Source organism: Heptranchias perlo, chromosome 16 (genome assembly GCF_035084215.1).
Source record: "Heptranchias perlo isolate sHepPer1 chromosome 16, sHepPer1.hap1, whole genome shotgun sequence".
Taxonomy (NCBI): domain Eukaryota; kingdom Metazoa; phylum Chordata; class Chondrichthyes; order Hexanchiformes; family Hexanchidae; genus Heptranchias; species Heptranchias perlo.
Window position 1 is genome coordinate 42,577,599 of NC_090340.1, and position 19,652 is coordinate 42,597,250.

General features: G+C 41.4%; 1 protein-coding gene across 1 annotated transcript in view; it reads right to left on the reverse strand.

The window, feature by feature from the left end:
- spire2 (spire-type actin nucleation factor 2) overlaps positions 1–19,652 on the reverse strand; it is a 74,873-nt gene that overhangs the window by 37,623 nt on the left and 17,598 nt on the right. The window contains exon 3 of the mRNA XM_067998022.1: positions 11,046–11,399. Coding sequence (XP_067854123.1) covers positions 11,046–11,399 — 354 coding nt within the window. The remainder of the gene's footprint in view (positions 1–11,045; positions 11,400–19,652) is intronic.

Consider the following 19,652-nt stretch of genomic DNA (forward strand, 5'->3'; position numbering starts at 1 on the left):
TTTATTTTAATATTCATGCTTTAATTTTTAGTAAGTCTGTTAAGGTCGATAGTACAATGACCGGTTGTGTTCATGGGTAAACCAAACTTATTAACACAAAAATTCATAGAGAACATACCCAGGATTCCTGTTAAAGAGAACAATGATGTTGGAGTGATTTGCTTTTAATCTAAATATTCTATATAAATGTTCAAAAAAATCTAGGCTCTCTGGATGGCTCAATAGGCTTGTGCTTTGCCTGGTGTGATAGTGAGCCATGCGGACCAGGAAGGTCCCAGGTTTGTTCTTTCCCTTGTGCTGAGTTAATGGTCTCAGTGAGGAGTGGTACAAATATCCTCAGTGCCCCTGGGCTAGGGAGAAAGAAAAAAGTGTGGGAATCAGGAGACAGCAGGATTGGGCTCGACTCTAATGGCATTAAAAAATGTTGTATTATCTGAGGCTCAACATTTTACGCTGAAAGTTTTCTCTACACAGAAACACACACAATTGTTTGTCGTTAAACTATAGATTTTCCTAATTTCATTCTCATTCCCACCTACCTAGCATTAAATAAAAATGCCCTATTTTTGTATTCTCAGTTCCCATACTGTGTACACTTAACTTACCAAACAGCAAAGAACGGTTGACTGCACACATAAGATCGCCCATATATTTTTATTTGACAGCAGCCAGGTTAACACATTAAACCCTGGGAAATAATAAATGCCTATGAGACACACTGAGAAACAAACAAAAGATGAATTGCTACTAGAGGTTTGAAATAGTTAAAGTCGTGTGAGGCTCCAGGCTGCCTCAGGTGGCAAGAGTGTTCCGTAGCAAGCTGCTCCACATTGATCTCACAGGTCTTTAAGCTCCTTTTCAATATGTCCTTACAATGCTTGAACTGTCCACTATGGAAATGTTTGCTCTCTTTCAGACCGAGTGGAAGTCAATCTTAGGTAGCCTTTGATCAGACATCTCAGCAGTCTTGATCAGCAGGACTTCAATTCCTGATAATTCTGAGACTCAAGATTTTAAGCTGAAAGTCAGGCCTCCAGCGTTTGGAATATTGCCTTGTCATCTGATGTTCATGATGGCATAGAGTCTGCACAGATGGTTCTCAATGAGGTACCTATAAATTATCCAAAGTGTCACAGCCAAAGAAAAGAGATGACAGAACCACTGCCTTGTACAATTCGAGCTTGGCCTTGATTTTCAGTCAATGTCATCCCTCACTTGTTTCCTCTGACAGCCAAAACTGAGCAGATCTTCCTCACTCAATAAAACACTTCTTTATCAAGAGGTGGTCTGATGATAGGGTACTCCTCACATAGGTAAGCTGCTAGAATGAACTTAGCCGTTCTCCCTCAATGAACAGTGATCTGTTCCCTCAGTGAACAGTGATGTTCTCTCTCAACAGTGAACAGTGATGGTATATACTGTGAATAAAATGCAAGCTGGAATATAACTTCAAAGGCCTGTAGACTTTGGCTGGAGTTGGCCTGAGTTCTTCTAATATGTGGGCCAACAGCAAATCATCAGCCCCATGAATCATGATTTCTTTAATTTTGTCACTGATTGTAATCTGCGGATGTTCAACGGCTATCCAGCTATCCATCAATCCTGAACTGGATGTAAACTCCTTCCCGCAGTTCTGACACTGCTTTCCTTAGCATGGCAAAGAGAAGGCAAAAAGGGTATATCAGAATATACCATTGTTTGACTATATTGGCATGGCGAAAGCATCAGACGTTGCCCGTTGCTAATCACTCCTGTTGACATTCCATCATGTAGTTGTCAAATCACATTGATAAACATGGAGAAGAATCAAATTTAGCTAGGAGCATTCACTGACCCTGTCTGCTGATTGTGTCAAAAGCCTTTCAAGTCAATGAAGACCATCAACAGGTCCTTACTTTGTTCTTTACATTTATATTGGATTATAGTTCTTTGCACTGAGCATTAGGAAGAACATTGTTTGTTTTGGTCTTGTTGAAAAGAATCCTGGCAAGGGTCTTCCTAACATCAGACCTTTAATATAGACTTCCTCTAAAAACCAATCTGTCCACTCTACACATTGAGCACCCCTTTCACCACATGGTGCATCAAAGCTCGGTACCTGAATCCCAGCAATTTCTAAATGAGGTACTAGCCTCAAATTGTGGACTTGGGTTGTGTACAAATGTGATGTGTACAGAAAGTAGCTTCATCATTATTCTGACCTTTAGGATCAAGATAACTTTCACAAATTTTGCATTACATAGGAATTGCTAGATGAAAAAAGACAATGCTACATTTAATTCACCTTCTACCATCCTGGTAGTCGCATGATACAATGATAATGGAGTTGCTGACACCAATCTGACTGTAATAAAAGTGAAATACTGTTCATCTTATCTGAAGGGAATGTTTGTGTTGTTATACTAGATAGCAGATGCCTGAGAATCATCACAAAGTAATAAATAACCACAGAAAAAGTATCCCGTGTGTCATCATGTTTTACTATATTCTGTTTGCTGAAATGGACAGCAGAGTAGACAGCATCTGAGAGAAATGTAAGTGAACTGTAGGTAACAATATGTTGTCACGCTTTGATGAGTATATTTTTAAATTGAGAAATGGTGATGTGACAGTAACACTTGAGCAGGTCATAAGAGTCATTTGAATCCTGCGATTTGATTATAGATTAAAAACTATCCCCTCCAGTCTGTAATTACTCAGTTTCTGATCATTTTATCTATCAGCTGCACGTGCTCGTGTGGATGCAGATTGCGGATGTTCTCCAGGTTTGCAATTCGCAAGGATATTTATGAAAAAAGAGCAACATGATTACTGCTGGATTATTGAAAAATCATCATCTTGTAAGTCACTTCGACTTTCTGGTTGTGTGATGTGATTTTCCTGCACTATTAGAGATTTTATTACACACATCACACAGTATATAGCAAATCTGATTGCAATAAAAGTGCTATGCCCAGAAAACATTTACCATGTTTGTATTATGGAACTGTTAATATGAGAGGAAATTTAAGATGGGCGCAAACAAAATACTATAACCCAGATTGGCAAATATAAAATCACAGGAACTTGTGCTGCGGCTAATGGACAGCTTATTGGCAATCCTAAAAACAGAAAATATTGTGAATTTTTCTTCCAGCTCAGTACCTGCTGTACCCTGTAACACGCATCAGACTAGTGTGCCTTTCCAACTGGTTCCTGCAACATGGAGCCAGAAAGTCTATGCTTTTCTTAAGCAAACATACATCATGGCGGGATTTGTGAAAGATCTCCTGTTCATTTTTACCAATTCACACAATGATTAGATGCAGGAATTTCAACAGAGCATTTTATTCATAAACCTGAAATTCATTACAGCAGACTCCTTCCCCCTTTTAGGGTTAACAATATTTTTATGAGTCTCTCACAAATACAGCCTCACATGAAACCCTCCCCCCATCCGATATTCTCTCAATGGCTCCCAAAGATGGCCATCTCAAGAGCTGTACCTTTTACCTGCAGCTCCTTACATCACTGTTAAATGGCAGTTATACTGCTGTCAAATTGAATGATCATAGAATATAACAGACGCACAATGATATAAAGAAGATGCTTTTCTATGGTTATTGCAGTGTTTGCGGGGGAAGAAATTCAACTTTGATCCGCAAGTTTTTTGGATGTAAAATGAGTGATGGGGGATAAATTTCAGATCGGGAACTCCTGTGCCAGATCTGAAGGGTGCTGGTCGCCATGTTGGAAGCGGGTGCCTTTTAGGTGTCTAGGGTGCCTGCCTGAAACAAGCGTTACATGCCTTGTACAGTATATGCAAATTAGAGTCCTAATGCTGGTTGTAGGACCCCAAGGTAGAAGTTGGGTACAAATGGATGGAGGTTGCGCCGTACAAGCTCCATCTAGTTTTACCAGGTCTTGAGCGGGGTAACCAAGGATCCTTAAAGGGACGGCTGGAGGCCGCTCAAGAAATGGCCACAAAATTTTTTTAAAAGTTACATTTCTGTGGAGCCAGGAGGAGCAGCATTGAGAGTTAACAGCAGCTTTCATAACTTTAACGACCGTTGTATCAATACAAGGCCAATAGGTTGAAAGGCAGGAGGGATTAACTTTCTTCAGGATCGGGTGAATACAAGCAAATTTCCATGGAAACATACATCGTATGGATCTTATAACTCACTCAATCAGTGAAATGAGAAAACTCTCTATCCTGGAAGTTCCTGGGGCCCCGCTCCACCAAAGTAAGTGCGGCAAAGCAGAACCTGTCCCAAATTCTGGGAACAGGGTCATTTTTTCAGAGTCCAGGTATGCCACAAGTACCTGAAAGAGTGCATCAGCAGCAGCCATCTTAGCCAGAACCAACCTGCCCTTCTAAGGCGGAGTGGAGTCCTTCAGCGGCCCACTGGAGCCACTTCAACTAGAGAAGGTAATCAGTTACCCTACTCCAGTGAAGGTTTGGGACCTTTAAAAGGCCTCAAAAGGGACTCATGTCAAGTCTCAACTGGTGTGAGTTCCATTGAGGCATTTCAAGGCTATAAAGGGAGGAAATTCCTGGAGAAGCCTAGAAACTCCCCCCATACACGCCCTTGACATAGGTCGCCCCCCCCCCCCACAACCCCGGACCGGAATTTAAACATCCACTCCAAAAAAAGCAGAATCCCATCAGAGCCAGAATCTGGCCCATATTCCTCCTCCTCCTTACCTTGAGTGCAAATATTACTTACACACTCTCCAGCACCAGAATTTCTATATTTTAAAGCTGTTGGCTTATTTTCCAAGGATTGGATGTCTCTGCTGTGTCTCACTAATCAGAACTGAACTGCTAGTCAGTAGACTAAACACTAACTGATTGTCCACTTTACTACACTGCAGTCTGACTTTATTTATGATGTGGAGATGCCGGTGATGGACTGGGGTTGACAAATGTAAGGAATCTTACAACACCAGGTTATAGTCCAACTGTTTTATTTGAAAATCACAAGCTTTCGGAGGCTTTCGGAGACTATAACCTGGTGTTGTAAGATTCCTTACATTTGACTTTATTTAGGCAGTGGAGATTTCAAAAGCAAAGTTAAGCTGCATATTCCTGACTTTATTTATTTATATTGTAGCAGCAGACAGTGAGATTTTGCTAGGCATAAAAACAGCGGTCTTCTACATGTCACAGGCTGCAAACTGAGGTGGAGCAGAATCATAGCGTGGAAAATGTCTGAAGGGAAACCCAGCTGCAGAATGAAATGGAGTTGAGGCAACATAGTAGAACTCTAACCTAGAACTGTCTGTGTGCAGGACACACACATTTCTAAGATAAAATAGGTAAAGTTCTTGTTAGGATTAGCGATTTCTTTCAGATTTTTTAAATGTAATTAAGTGTAATTTTTAGATAGATTTGTTAATATTTCCGCTACTTTGCACCTTCCAATGAACTGGATTGTCTTCCTATGGATATCCCCACTGAACTTGGTGTAGTCAATGTCACTTATATTGTTAGATGCACAAAGAAATTTGATCAGGAGCTGCAGTAAAAATTCCTTCTGCAGCCAGTTTCCCCACCTCTCTTCAAAACATGACTGAAAAATCTGTTTCTCCCCAACCTTCCCTAATACTATAACAGCAACTTGCTCTTTTTTTAGTGGCTTTAACGTAGGAAGATGTCCCAGGGTGCTCCACACAGGGTGGGGAAGGGGAGTTAGGAGAAAATTTCGGGGGGGGGGGGGGGTGGGGGGGTGACTGAAACTTACTGGGTGTCTCTACATTACCCATAAAGCAGCCTTGAGTTGTTCACCAACACCCACCTTGGTCAAAGAGTTTTTGAGGATGTTTTTGAAAGTGGAGGAAGATGTAGTAAGGCAGGCAGGTTTAGGAAGAGAATTGTAAATGCAGGTACGTGATGATTAAAAGCTCTGCTGCATTGCAGGTAGTGGAGTGGAGGGAGCAGTGTGGCACACAGCAGGGCAGCATGGAGGGCGACACGGGATGAAGACCTGAACAAGGTTACAGAGACATAGTATGGCAAGACCACGAAGGGATTTGTAAATAAGAATGAGAAATTTCAAATCAATGCCTCAGGGGATGGGGAGCCAACAGAGTTTGGTGAGGACAGGGGTGCTAGATGAGGTTGACTTAGTACGGGATAGGTTCAGCTTATGACAATTGGGCATGTTGGTGCGTGTACAGGGTGGGGCTCAGGAAGCTAGTCAGTAACGTTCTCACTACCAAAGACGTGCGTGATGATTAATGCCAAACCCTGTGACGTCAGTCAAATTTGTAAATAAACATTTCTGAATTTTTTTTCGGGGATTGTTTCAAATGTTTCACTGACCAAAATACTTTTGATAGTTAACACTGTAACCTGCAGTCAAAATGTATTAGTTCTAAAGACATTCTGTTTCCAGCAGGTTCAAGTAGCAGTAAATCAGATGAAAGTAACATTCTGTTAACTTCCAGTGAGGTAAAACAGCCCCACCTTACATTTATAGGTCAGACAATGTGTAAGAGCCTGATGGGCTGGGTGGACAGGAAGGTAATTAACTCAGTAAACATTCTATGCAGTTTACACGGGATTGGTTTATAGCCCACCTAGAGTTTTTGGCAAATTGAATAATAGATCCTGTTTTTTGTTTACATTCACCCTAGGTAAATTTGCTCAGCTAGGCTCTACCTGTATCTGCTAACATAAGCCATTCATAATGCCAACTGAGTTTCATGTAGTTAAACAGTCACAAGATTTGTTTTAACATTATAAATGCTGTTCTAACAGTGCAAGTACAGTGTCTGATAAAAGATGCAGCACCTTTGTAGAGACATTAAATTCAATGCCTTGGTACGTGTGTTTGTGGGGCATGCAATGGAGACCATTTGGAGGGGGGGGGGGGAAGACGGGGAGTCGGGAATAACTCAAATTTGCATTAAGAGTAAAGTAGGATATCCAGTAAGGATATCTATTCAGATTAGATGCTTCATTATTATTATGTTGCCTCTTGCCTAAAATGAAAGAGCCTTGAATTGTATTGGCCCCAAATTCTACAACTCACTGCGTAAGAATTCTCATTGCTAGCCCCTCTTTCAAAAGCCTCTTTATGACCATAGAAGAGAAGAGTCACTTTCATTAACTCTTCTCCTACCACAGCTCGGCATTAGTTTCACCTCTGTGAAGTGCCTCGGGATATGTACTACATTAAAGGTGTCATAGAAATGCAAGTCACTGTTGTTAAATAGCACAAAAAAAATTTCTTCCTGTAGGTTCTATGCTGTGCCACTAATATAAGCACAAATCCATCACGTTGTTGCAATTTCTATATTTGTTTCTTAATGTTTATTGTGTATTGCTCCCTGGTTTGTTTCCGTACTTAAATTGAGTATTGAAAATAAAGTCTTGATTAAAAAAATAACAACAGTCAATTGATCACAATGGTGGGTGTTATCTATCAAAAATCTGAATTTTGTGCACCATTCTTGTTTAATATTTGATCAATGCAACATTTACTGACCGCTCGCACGGGTAACCAGAAAAAGATGGCAGTAGTTGGCCAGATCTTAAGATAAAAGTAGTAAGAAAATATTAAGGTGAATGGTATTTACAAGAGCAGTGTGTCTCCATTATTGATCTGCAAAAGCTTTAGTATTTCCGGAATATATATTCACATCGATAGCAGGTGCCCCATAGTCACTACCCCTCCTCTCACCCCCAACAAATAAACATTTATCAGGAGTGACCTGTGTATAGTCGCCAGTGCTTGCTATAGAGAGATTGTGATGAGCAGAGCAGGTGAGTTACAAGACTGAAATCGATGCCCTCAAAAGGTGATAAAATGGGTCCTAGCTCAAGTGGAAGACCAAAGCTGAGATTATGCTCAAGAAGACCTAAATGAGGAAAATGGTGAGCAAGACAGCATAATGGTGAGGCTGGTTCTGATGACTGACTGACCACCATCTAATCAGAACGATGACGACTTGCATTTATATACTGCCTTGCATTTATATACTGCCCCAAGGCTCTTCATACAAGCGATCATCAACAAAATTTGACACCGAGCCACATAAAGAGATAGTAGGACAAAGCTTGGTCAAAGAGATAGGTTTTAAGGAGCTTCTTAAAGGAGGAGAGACAGTGAGGCAGAGAGGTTTATGGAGGGAATTCCAGAGCTTAAGACCTAGACAGCCAAAGGCACAGCCGCCAATGGTGGATTGATGAAAATCGGGGATGTACAAGAGGCCAGATTTGGAGGAGCGCAGAGATCTCGGAGGGTTGTAGGGCTGTAGCAGGTTAGAGAGATAGGGAGGGGCGAGGCCATGGAGGGATTTGAAAACAAAGATGAGAATTTTAAAATCGAGGGGTGGCCGGATCGAAAGCCAATGTCGGTCAGCGAGCACAGGGGTGATGGGTGAACGGGACTTGGTACGAGTTAGGATACAGGCAGTAGAGTTTTGCATGAGCTCAAGTTTACGGAGGGTGCAAGGTGGGAGGACAGCCAGGAGAGCATTGGAATAGTCAAGTTTAAAGGTAACAAAGGTAACAAACACAATAAAAGCAGCTTTTGGCTTATGCATAGCAGAAAACCACTGAGGTGTAAATGGCACGTACCTATTATGCCTATTGAAATGAAAAGAATGCATATAGTCAACATGGATTTTATGGCGTGCTACATACTAATGCAATAGATCCGCCACTGGTGCTAGTGTGTTACTAGATAATCATCAGTAACAGCAACAAAATCAAATGGGCAAGCCTTAAATTACAGTTAGAAATGTGTCATGAGTACAGAGTGCTGTTAATCATCTCCTGAACATTTGTAATGGTATTTGCATAGGGCAGTGCCTCATTTTGTTCCTGACATCCTGGTTTGATTTATCTGTTGAGCTATAAATACAAGGATGGATATTTTTAAACATCTGATCAGAGTGTGGAATGTCCAAATTCTTGAGCAGCAAATGGGAGGCAAGATGGTTACCTGTTCAAATGATTTTCACAGTCAAATTCTCTTATGTGAATAAGGTCTGACAATTTTGGGTATCCATCAAACATTTCACTTCCTTAAAAAATGTCAAATGTGTTTGATATGTGTGATCATGGCAACAGGAAATCAGGGGTAGCAGAGGACATGGAATTCAGCATACTACACCAAGGAATATGTTCAAACCACACCTTGAGCTGCTGATCTTACCGAAGCCCATCGGGGGGTGGTACTGAGTGGATGCTATATACTTGGGTCGGGGGGAAGATAGGTGAATGGGTGGACCAGATCTCATAGGCTACCAACAGGTGAGCAAAAACAGTCTAAAAGTAGCAGCGCTACTGGCAAAGGAACAGGCCCACCTTCAGGCCCTGTTGGCCAGAGTAGTCATGTGTGAAGTGACCTAAAGATATATATAAAATATGTGTGCATGTGTATATATACATATGGACTTTGCCTTGAACTCAGGAAATATCAGACAGTCTAGAACCATTCCTGATAAACCATATGACCCAGGCAGCTCCCACATAGATCTCGATCATCCTCATAAAAGGCAAAGTGAAGCCTCCATCAAGTCTTCACAAAGGACATTGCCCTGACCTGACCCATTGCTATATATGTAAATTCCCTGATCCAACCAAATACAAAGGACCATCGTCAAGTTATCCTGATCCCCAAACAGTGCACTGTTCTCAGCATGTGCACAACATACTGAGTACCTCAATATACGAACATATCCCTCTTGAAGTACCATGTGTCAAACTGTACAGTGACTTGATAAAATATATGTACTCTTTTCTCAAGGAAGACTATTTTTTTAAACTAAATTAAAAAAATGAGGGCATCTCACCAGCAGAAACCCTTTTTAAAAAAAGATCAGAGGACCATGATTAACATTAATAGCCTTTGTTGTGGATCATATATTTATGGATACTTTTGTTTTTCCGGAAATATTTAAGTGTTTAAGACATTATTGGGGGTTATGGCTTGATAAACAAAACAGCATGAGGGAGCTGATGATTAGCACTTCCTGCTGAATCATCCATCAGTTTATGACTATTTCTAACAACCTTAATTCAGCTCCCAGTCGTCCTCAATAACTCCTTCAAGACAGGCCCTCAATTATTTCATCATATGTAACAGGGGAAGGGAATCTAAAACAGAAATCTAAAACAAAATTCTGTTAATTATAATTCCCTGTTAGCTGTTTGATTTTTAAAAGGGGCCTCTGATAGTTAGCCTCCGTCTTTAAAGGGCCTATGCAAAGGGTAGCATATGCTCTTGACTAGGTGATGAAGCCACTATTCCGTCATCTCTAGGATCTGACTGATGAAATGCAAATCCTTCCCTTTCTGCCAGTCGTAAGGGTGAAATGACCATTAGCAGCATGAATCCTGATCACAAACATGAGAACTCTGTAATTTGCACAGAAACTCTGCAGAACAAAAGCACTACTGGGTAATTAACATTTAATACAAATAGAGAAATTTCATGTAACTGTGAGGCACTCATTTTTACGTTATATAAAAGGGACTCTTGATTTAACAGGATAGGGAATTTCCTAACATGAACGTGAAGTAGTTCTGCTGCACAGTCCTATCCAATAGTGGAGTAGATTCTTGGAAATATATCGCCGTTCCTTCATTGTCGCTGGGTCAAAATCCTGGAACTCCCTTCCTAACAGCACTGTGGGAGAACCGTCACCACATGGACTGCAGCGGTTCAAGAAGGCAGCTCACCACCACCTTCTCGAGGGCAATTAGGGATGGGCAATAAATGCCGGCCTCGCCAGCGACGCCCACATCCCGTGAACGAATAAAAAAAAAAATTCACCCGTAGGCTAATGAGCTTGTGTGAAAAGTATAATTCAAATGTCAGGAAGCCCAGTATCCAGACTTAGACAACGTCTCCAAGATAAAAGTTCTCATCTCATGCTACTTGCCATACTGCAGAACTCGACAGCGAATGTACCACCAGACTGAAACAAATGAGATTATCTTTAGGGTTTTGTTCCCATGTGAAGCAGCCTGACCTCCTAAAACAATAATTTAAGAACTCTCTAAAACATCCAGAGTTCCCCAGCCCTAAAAGCAACTGTGGTCTTACCTCTTTAGCATCTTTGATTTTCACCAGGAAAGTCTGTAACTCCAAGGTTTCCACAAACAATGCCCTGCAGACTGCTTGAAAATGTGCATCTGCTTCGTTACGGTCCATTAAATGTGCAGCACATGCCTTCATTACTTGTTCAAAATTCTTCACTGAACGCGGTGTACTATCACCCTCGTCCTCGTCATCCTGCCCGCTGTACCCTTCATCGGCAGTGCCATTGCTACCTTCAGAGTCACTGTTTGCCATCTGGTCAATAAGCTGCTCCAACTGCTGACTCAACTCCCGCTCCTCGTTCTCATCCAAACCCCAATCCAGTGCCCGGTAAATTGCAAATCCCAGGGACTGCACCACCTGAAAGAGAAAGGAGGAAAAAAACGTTAGTCAAAAGAATGCATGGCCTTGAATTTTATATTACCCCCCTCCCCCATTAAGATATAATAATACAGTACAACGCCAGAGTTAAAGGTGTCTTTTTTTAAACAGTTACCATTTTGTGTCATAGCACAGAGTTTTTCAATTCCTGATGATCACTTGGAGTAATGTTCTTTATTTTACTGCTTGTTACAGAGTGCTGTATTTTGTTTATTTAATATCTGAAAGCACATTTACATTCATTATTTTTCCTAATTTCTGTTTCATGTACACGGTGATATTTCAGAGTTATGGCCATTTCACAGTTATAGAATCATAGAAGGTTACAGCACGGAAGGAGGCCATCCGGCCCATTGAGTCTGTGCTGGCTCCATGCATGAGCTATCCAGCTAGTCCCAATGCCCTGCCCTATCCCCGTAGCCCTGCACATGTTTTCATTTCAAGTACTTATCCAGTTCCCTTTTGAAGGCCATGATTGAATCTGCCTCCACCAACTCCTCCGGCAGTGCATTCCAGATCCTAACCACTCGCTGCATAAAAAAGTTTTTCCTCATATCATCTTTGGTTCTTTTGCCAATCACCGTAAATCTATGTCCTCTGGTTCTTGACCCTTCCGCCAATGGAAACAGTTTCTCTCTATCCACTCTGTCCACACCCCTCATGATTTTGAATACCTCTATCAAATCTCCTCTCAGCCTTCTCCGTTCCAAGGAGAACAATCCCAGCTTCTCCAGTCTATCCCCGTAATTTAAGTCCCTCATCCCTGGGATCAATCTAGTAAATCTCCTCTGCACCCTCTCTAAGGCCTTCACATCCTTCCTAAAGTGCGGTGCCCAGAACTGGACACAATACCTCAGTTGTTAAAGACACTCAACCCCGGAGTGTCTGGATCACTCAGTACTTTACTGTAGTGTCATCCAAGATGGTTAACACATACATTTACATGAAATTGCCTGCTGTAAATACAACTGAACAGCAACATTATTTTAAAAATTACTTTAGAAGTGACATTCCAGTTCAGACTGTCCTGTCCAATAACAAATATTTAAAAGAGATCACCGCTTTGAAGATGCTATTTTCTTCTCGTACATGAAAGTGAACATGACCACATGGACACAGGAATCTCCTTACAATTAACAGGAGAATGCTCATTTGCAAATATTCCTGGCACCAATCACCAACCTGACAACAAGGAATGTTAACCCCAAAACATCAGCATAAAAAAACAGGTGATCTTTGAATCAAGGGCGTAAATGTGTGGGTGCTTTCCACACTTTGATGAAGTTTTCTTTACCTTGCTGCTCACTCAAGTCTGCTTGTGCTATGCAGCATTGCCTGTGTTGTTAAGACAGTAAACGTGTGACTAGCCAAGGCTGACACTAGATGCATAAAAGTATTCTGGGGAGATCTGCCCCTAGTTTTCCCTCCATGCAGAAGCACCTCATCTCACTTCTGCTCATTCCCTATCTCAAAGGACAGCACTGCTAAGACCAGGAACTTACCATGTAGGGAACTGTGGCCCCACACAGTGGGTTGATTTTAACTACCTGCCTGTCGGAAACTGGGCGGGTGGATAGTTAAAAACGAACAAGTCACTTACCCGCTCAGAGCTCGACCCGTTCCTGCCTTTTCCAATTTTAACCTGCAGCATTCTGCAGGTGGATAAAATGGTCACCTAAAGCAGTCAGGAGCCTCATTAATTTATGCGAATCAGAGTCCCATTACGTTAAAAGAACCCTGATGGGATTTTAACTGGGGCTTCAGTGAGGAGGCTGCTCTGGCTTTCTCGCCAGGCTGAAGCAGGTCAGCAGCTGGTCAGGAGTGCTTCTCCGGGCCCCACAAGGGAAGTTGCAGCCTCACCTGCCCCCTTCCCTCCTGCAAGTCCCTTCCAAAACCCGCTTCCCTGCCACTTTCCTGCAAGCGGCCAAGGGTAGCCCGATCTTCTGCCAGCAGCCACTCTATAGCCTCTTCCCACGGGAATGGGCAAGAAGTGGACTGGTGACATTTAAATGAGACCCGGGAGTTAAAATACCCCAGACCTGAAATGTTGCCCAGTGAATGGTTTTGCAGTCTCGAAACCCAATCGGGGTTAACATCGACCCCCATGGTACAATGAAGCCCTCCACCATCGATTCACATTTTATTTTTATTTTTTACTTGTTATTACTTTCCCTTTTTAGTATTCTAGTTTCTTAAGGTTAACTCTGTAGTTAACTGGTGAGTTTTTAATAAGCTTAAGTTTGCTTGAGCGAAAGCTGAATACTTATGAAAGCTGTGTCTATCAAAAAAGTGGTTTGAATCACAATTCCTGTCTGACCATCCAAACTGCCCCCGAAGCTGAAGTTCAGGTGCATGTAGACAGTCCAAAGTAGAAAGCAATGGGGCAGGACTCTTAAATGTTTTGGAACCTAAAATCCAAATATTACCTATATAATATTGGTAAACAAAAACCAACACTTTTCCACATACTGCTTTATCCCATTTCCTGTACAAAACCAGATCACATTGCCAGAAACCTTCAAAGAATCATTTATGTTTACATATGGAGAGGCTTAAGAGTGAAAAATGTCATTCTCCTGGAATGGATTGCAATCAGCAGTTGTTTCTGTTGACCTTATCTCAACACTATGTGTGAAGGGAGGCTCTGGACAGATACCACCCACACTCACCAGCTTCGCCAGAAAGTAACGATCCAATTACAGTGTTGTGGAAGCTTAGCAACAATGCAGAGCATAGACATTTTGTAGAGAACCTGTGCAAATTTTCCTATCAATAAACATGATTGCCTAGACAAAGCGAGCAAGACTGTATGAAAACATACTGAGAATTTGTTCAGCTGTTCCAGTGAGCATTTCTTCACTCTGCTCACTGCAGTAACTTGATACAGGATCAGGAGTAGGCCATTCAGCCCCTTGAGCATGTTCAATTAGATCATAGCTAATCTGTACCTCAACTCAATTTACCCACTATTGATCTATATCCCTTGATACTCTTACCTAACAAAAATCTGTCGATCCTCAGTCTTGAAAATTTCAATTGACCCAGCATCCAGACTTTTGGGCGAGAGAATTCTACATTTCCACTGCACTTTGTGTGAAAAAGTGCTTCCTGATTTCACTCCTGAATGGCCTAGCTCTAATTTTAAGATTGTGTCCCCTTGTTCTGGATTCTCCACCAGAGGAAATAGCTTCTCTGTATCTACCCTATTGAATCCTTTTATTAATTTAGCACCTCAATCAGATCACTCCTCAACCTTCTATACTCAAGGGAATACAAGCCAGGTTTATACATGTGCTCATAATTTAACACTTTAAGCTCTGGTATCCTTCTGCTGAATCCATGCTGTGCCCCATCCAAGGCTAGTATTTCCTTCCTGAGGTGCGCTGCCCAAAACTGAATGCAGTAGATGGGGTCTGACCAAGGTCTGTACAACGAAAGCATAACTTCCTCCCCTTTGTATTCCAGCCTCCTTGCGGTAAAAGTCAACATTCCATTTGCCTTTTTGATTACTTTTGTACCTGTGCACTAGTTTTTAGTGATTTGTGAACCTAGAGTTCCAAATCCCATTGCTCCTCCATAGTTCCCATCTCGCCATTAACAAAACATTCCAATTTGTGTTTTTTGGATCCGAAGTGGATGACCTCACACTTCCCACATTGAACTCCTTCTGCCACAGTTTTGCCAACTCACTTAATCTGTCCATGTCCCTGTGTAACTTCTTGCTTCCATCTACACAACTTACTGTGCCTTCTAACTTAATGGACATTACTTGTGAAAGTAAACTATAAGCCAATCAAAACTCAGGAAGTTCAGCTAATATTACTAATTAATAACTTAACAGGTCATCCTCACTTACTGTTTTTATAAAAATTTACTCTGTGATAAGTTTTTTTCCCCCATTGTTGTAAGCCTGCATCTATGGCACAATTATCTGGCAAACAGGGCAGGCAAGTGACCTGCTTACAGTCAGCAGCTAACCCTCCAGAACTGGCTTCTTGTTGATGTGGAAGAGAGGAGTGGGTGAACAGGACTTTGTTTTCCCTCCATTCTCCTTGAAAATGTCTGTTCGGCATTTTTCCCAGACAGCATAGCTGAGATCTGGAACCTGCCATATGAAGAGCTGCAGTGGAAAACTTGCAACACACTGCTTTGTGACACAGTGTACTGCACTCACACCCTACCTCACTGTGACAGTGTACTGCACCCACACCCTACCTCACTGTAACAGTGTACTGCACCCACACCCCACCTCACTGTGACAGTGTACTGCACCCACACCCCACCTCGCTGTGACACATTGTGCTCGTGCACACCACTTTTCCTCCAGACTGCGTGCCCACACTTAAAAATTTCAGAACCTGACCTATCCTGACAGCTTTCAGTAGATGAACCATTAGTTATTACATCAGCCTTGCGATTTGCACTCAGAATACAGAACACCATAGGTTGAATTTTCTCAGGGCTTCTCCTGCTCTGCCACCGTAACTTCAGTGGAAACTCCATTTACGGCGGCAGTGGAGCGGGAAAAGCCCCAAGGAAATTCTGGTGAATGTCAACCTCACACAGAACAGCAGCCAAGACAGCTTGTATGGCATGATGCTGAGACTCACTGCTTAAATGAACTGCAATCTATTAGAAAGAATTATGCATTGCCTAACTCTGGATAGTTTTTTTGTAAATTGGCTGTACTAAAAGGAGAATAGTCAGCCCGATTTGTTTAACTCCGACTTTAAAGGGGAAATGTAGTAATTTGAGTGGCAGCAAGAGTGCAAGTGCTGGCCAACTAATAAGATTGCAATTTCATTTTATGCCAGTGATGAGATGAGGTTAGGTTTTGACTATGGTCTGAAGCAGTTATTAAACTCTCCACTCTCCTATTCTTCATAAAACAGTGTCAGCAGAACTAAACTAAACAGAACATTGAATAGGAGCTGGTTGATTTCAGACAATTTCACTCAAAGGACTGGCGTAACTCACATAGGATCGGACCCTAGTATTCAACTGCTTGCTGTGTTATAATCTACATTTGCACTACAGACACACTTAGTGTGCTGACATAGCACTAGGAGAGACTTAAGTAAATTAAAACAGAGGTTATTTAATAAAACACACAGCACATTAATGGCACTTCAAACAATTCACTTGTATGATTATGCAAAAAAATGGAACATTAGCACAAAATTGTTTATGAAGGGGAGTTGGTGGCAGATTAGATTCAGACCAGAGAATGGGATCAGACTGCCACAATTAATGGATGTAAGGAATCCTACAACACCAGGTTATAGTCCAACTGTTTTATTTGAAAATCACAAGCTTTCGGAGGTTTTCTCCTTCGTCAGGTGACGAAGGAGAAAGCCTCCGAAAGCTTGTGATTTTCAAATAAAACAGTTGGACTATAACCTGGTGTTGTAAGATTCCTTACATTTGTCAACCCCAGTCCATCACCGGCATCTCCACATCACAATTAATGGAACCTAGGGACCCTGAAAGGCAGTCACAATCCTTACCCTGCTGAATTGGACTCTGGTGGGCAACAAATCCACATTTGTACAGGCAAAATCTAAGCTGGGCTAGATCAATAAAGCAGGGAGTGGGGAAGCAGAATGTGGGTCCCTTTTCCTTTAGACTTCTTTCTTCCTTCAATCTTTATCACTTGACTGAATTCAATGAATGAATCTCTCTGCTGGGAACTAACGATCTAATGGACAGCAGGGCCCAGCAGGTGAAATAGCTAAAAATAAGTGGAATATCTGATTTCAAAAAGCTCTCCACAAATCTCTCTGTTTTCATAATGACAATTGCAGTCTCCTTCTATTTGTGTGTTTTTTTTAAGGTAACATTAGCAAAACTATTTTTTAATCAGAGAGTTTGACTACTTAAGTCTTGTCATGTACTAGATTCTCCTGCAACATCCCCTCACAGGAGTGATAATGCATCGCTATTGAATATGGCATTAACATACTGCTCCATTTCTCCCTCAGTTCCTCATCCCAAAAGAGCTCCAAAGCAGCTCCACTGCTCACCTCACTCAATTTTTCCTTCCTCCTATTCTTTCCAGCCTTGGTGGTGTACACCATTTTGGGTTTTGGTTCTTCTTCTACTGGTTCCCCAATAAAAAATGTACAGGTCTGGGTCTGACACCCCTGATCACAGTGCCAGTACTTGTACCCATTGATCATTGCTTTTATTACTCCCCATGAACAGACCAATGCAAGCCACTCTAGACGAATAGCACCAAAGGCTTTTAAATTCCATCTGTATTTATATTTTTTTCAACCCTACAATGAATGCTTTATTCACTTTTTTCACATTTCAAGAATTCTAGTTGAATAATGACTACGTGTTACTTAAATACTACAATATTTCATCAATATCTAGAGTGATTTTTGAATACTATGCACCCTGTGTGCAGCTATTAACAGAATACTGTAACAATGCTGTAATGGGATAACATGCTGTAGCTTTTATTAAGCCTCCAGTCATTGATTCAACTCTCTGGCTCCCTACAACCTGTAGAGAGTTCTCTATACACAAAGACACCATTAGCAAGAGCTGAACGAAGGGGGGTGGGCTGATCTCCACTTACTGAAGGCAAACCTTCAGTGGAAGAGCTGATGGAGTGATATTTGAGATGCTTTCTATTCATCAATAGCACATAGCCTCTGTTCCCTCAGAAGGTTGCACAGCTCAATAGTAAGTCTGTTAAAAATCTCCAATTCCTGCTGAATGGTCTTTTTTAAAAATACAATTGTTGAAACAGTGAGTAAAATTAGAATGACGCTCAAAGGGGCCGACTTTTTCTAAAGATTTATGAATCTCAAACCTGTTTTCAAGGTTTTTTTAAAAGGGAGGTTATAAGGCATGTTAAGTTGGATAGCTTTCAGGAAGTCTTAAGGGTGCAGTTTTACCTAACATCTGAGTTAAAGAGACAAATCTGGGTTCTCATTGATGCAAAAAGCAGCAGTATAAATTAGGAGTGAGCTCCTGATCGGAGTACTATAAAAGCTCCCCTCCAAGATGGCACCTCACAGAACTTCGAGTTTTCACCAGTTGTACTACAACTCCAATCTGGTGAAAAGCCACATTTTAAATATGCCTAGGCAGCTCATGTACTACTCCTCAGAACTTTTAAAGTTGTACATAATTTTTTTAATGTAAGGACAAAAAAGATACTCCCACCAACTCACCTAATGTTGAAAATTAGCTGCCTGGGAAACCTGAACTCTGCACCTGCTGTGGTGCACTCATAAATAGAGTGCTGCTGTTACTACACCTTGATGTCGGTCAGACTGCAGTATGACTCCAGTCCATAGGCTGTTTATTGCAGTTACATTGAAACTACGGCACAGAAACAGGCCATTCGGCCCAACTGGTCTATGCCCCCGTTTATGCTCCACACAAGCCTCCTCCCTCCCTACCTACCTCATCTAACCCTATCAGCATACCCTTCTATTCCTTTCTACCTGGTGTGCTTCTCTAGCTTCCCCATAAATGCATCTATGCTATTTGCTTCAACTACTCCATATGGTAGCGCGTTCCACATTCTTACCATTTTTTGGGTGAAGAAGTTTCTCCTGAATTCCCCATTGGATTTATTTGCGTCTATTTTACATTTACCACCTCTAGTTTTGGACTCCCCCACAAGTGGAAACAGCTGGCAGAGTACCTGCAGTATAACTGCAGCTCAAGCTCCATCATGTTTTGACAGCTGCTGTGCTAGTTGGCTAGGCAGCAAACACCAACTAATGCAAACAAAAACAGAAATAATGGAAATACACAGAAAGACAGTCAACCTCTGAAAAAGAAAGACAGCCTAACATTTTAGGTGGGTCCTTTCACTAGTTCTGAAAAAAAGGTCCCACTTGAAATGTTGATATGGACCTATGGTGCATTTCCAACTTTTAAAGCTTTTATTTCAGATTTCTATCATTCAATATTTTTCCATTTATCTTTACTAACCAATGAAAACTTTTACAATGCATTTTTAAACATTTTTTTAAAACCAATGATGTGATGACATCACTATTCATGGCATGGTTTAGATACATGGTAATGTGGCACTTTAGGGGTTTGTATACAGAGGTGATCACAGCGTACCGATCAGCAATGTGAGTCCTGTTCACAACACTCAATTTGCAAAAAACTAATTTTCCCACTGTCATTGGCCCCTTTAAAACGTTTAAAGTAACATAAACTTTAAAAACAAAGTTAGCAAATCCATTAAAAAAGCCG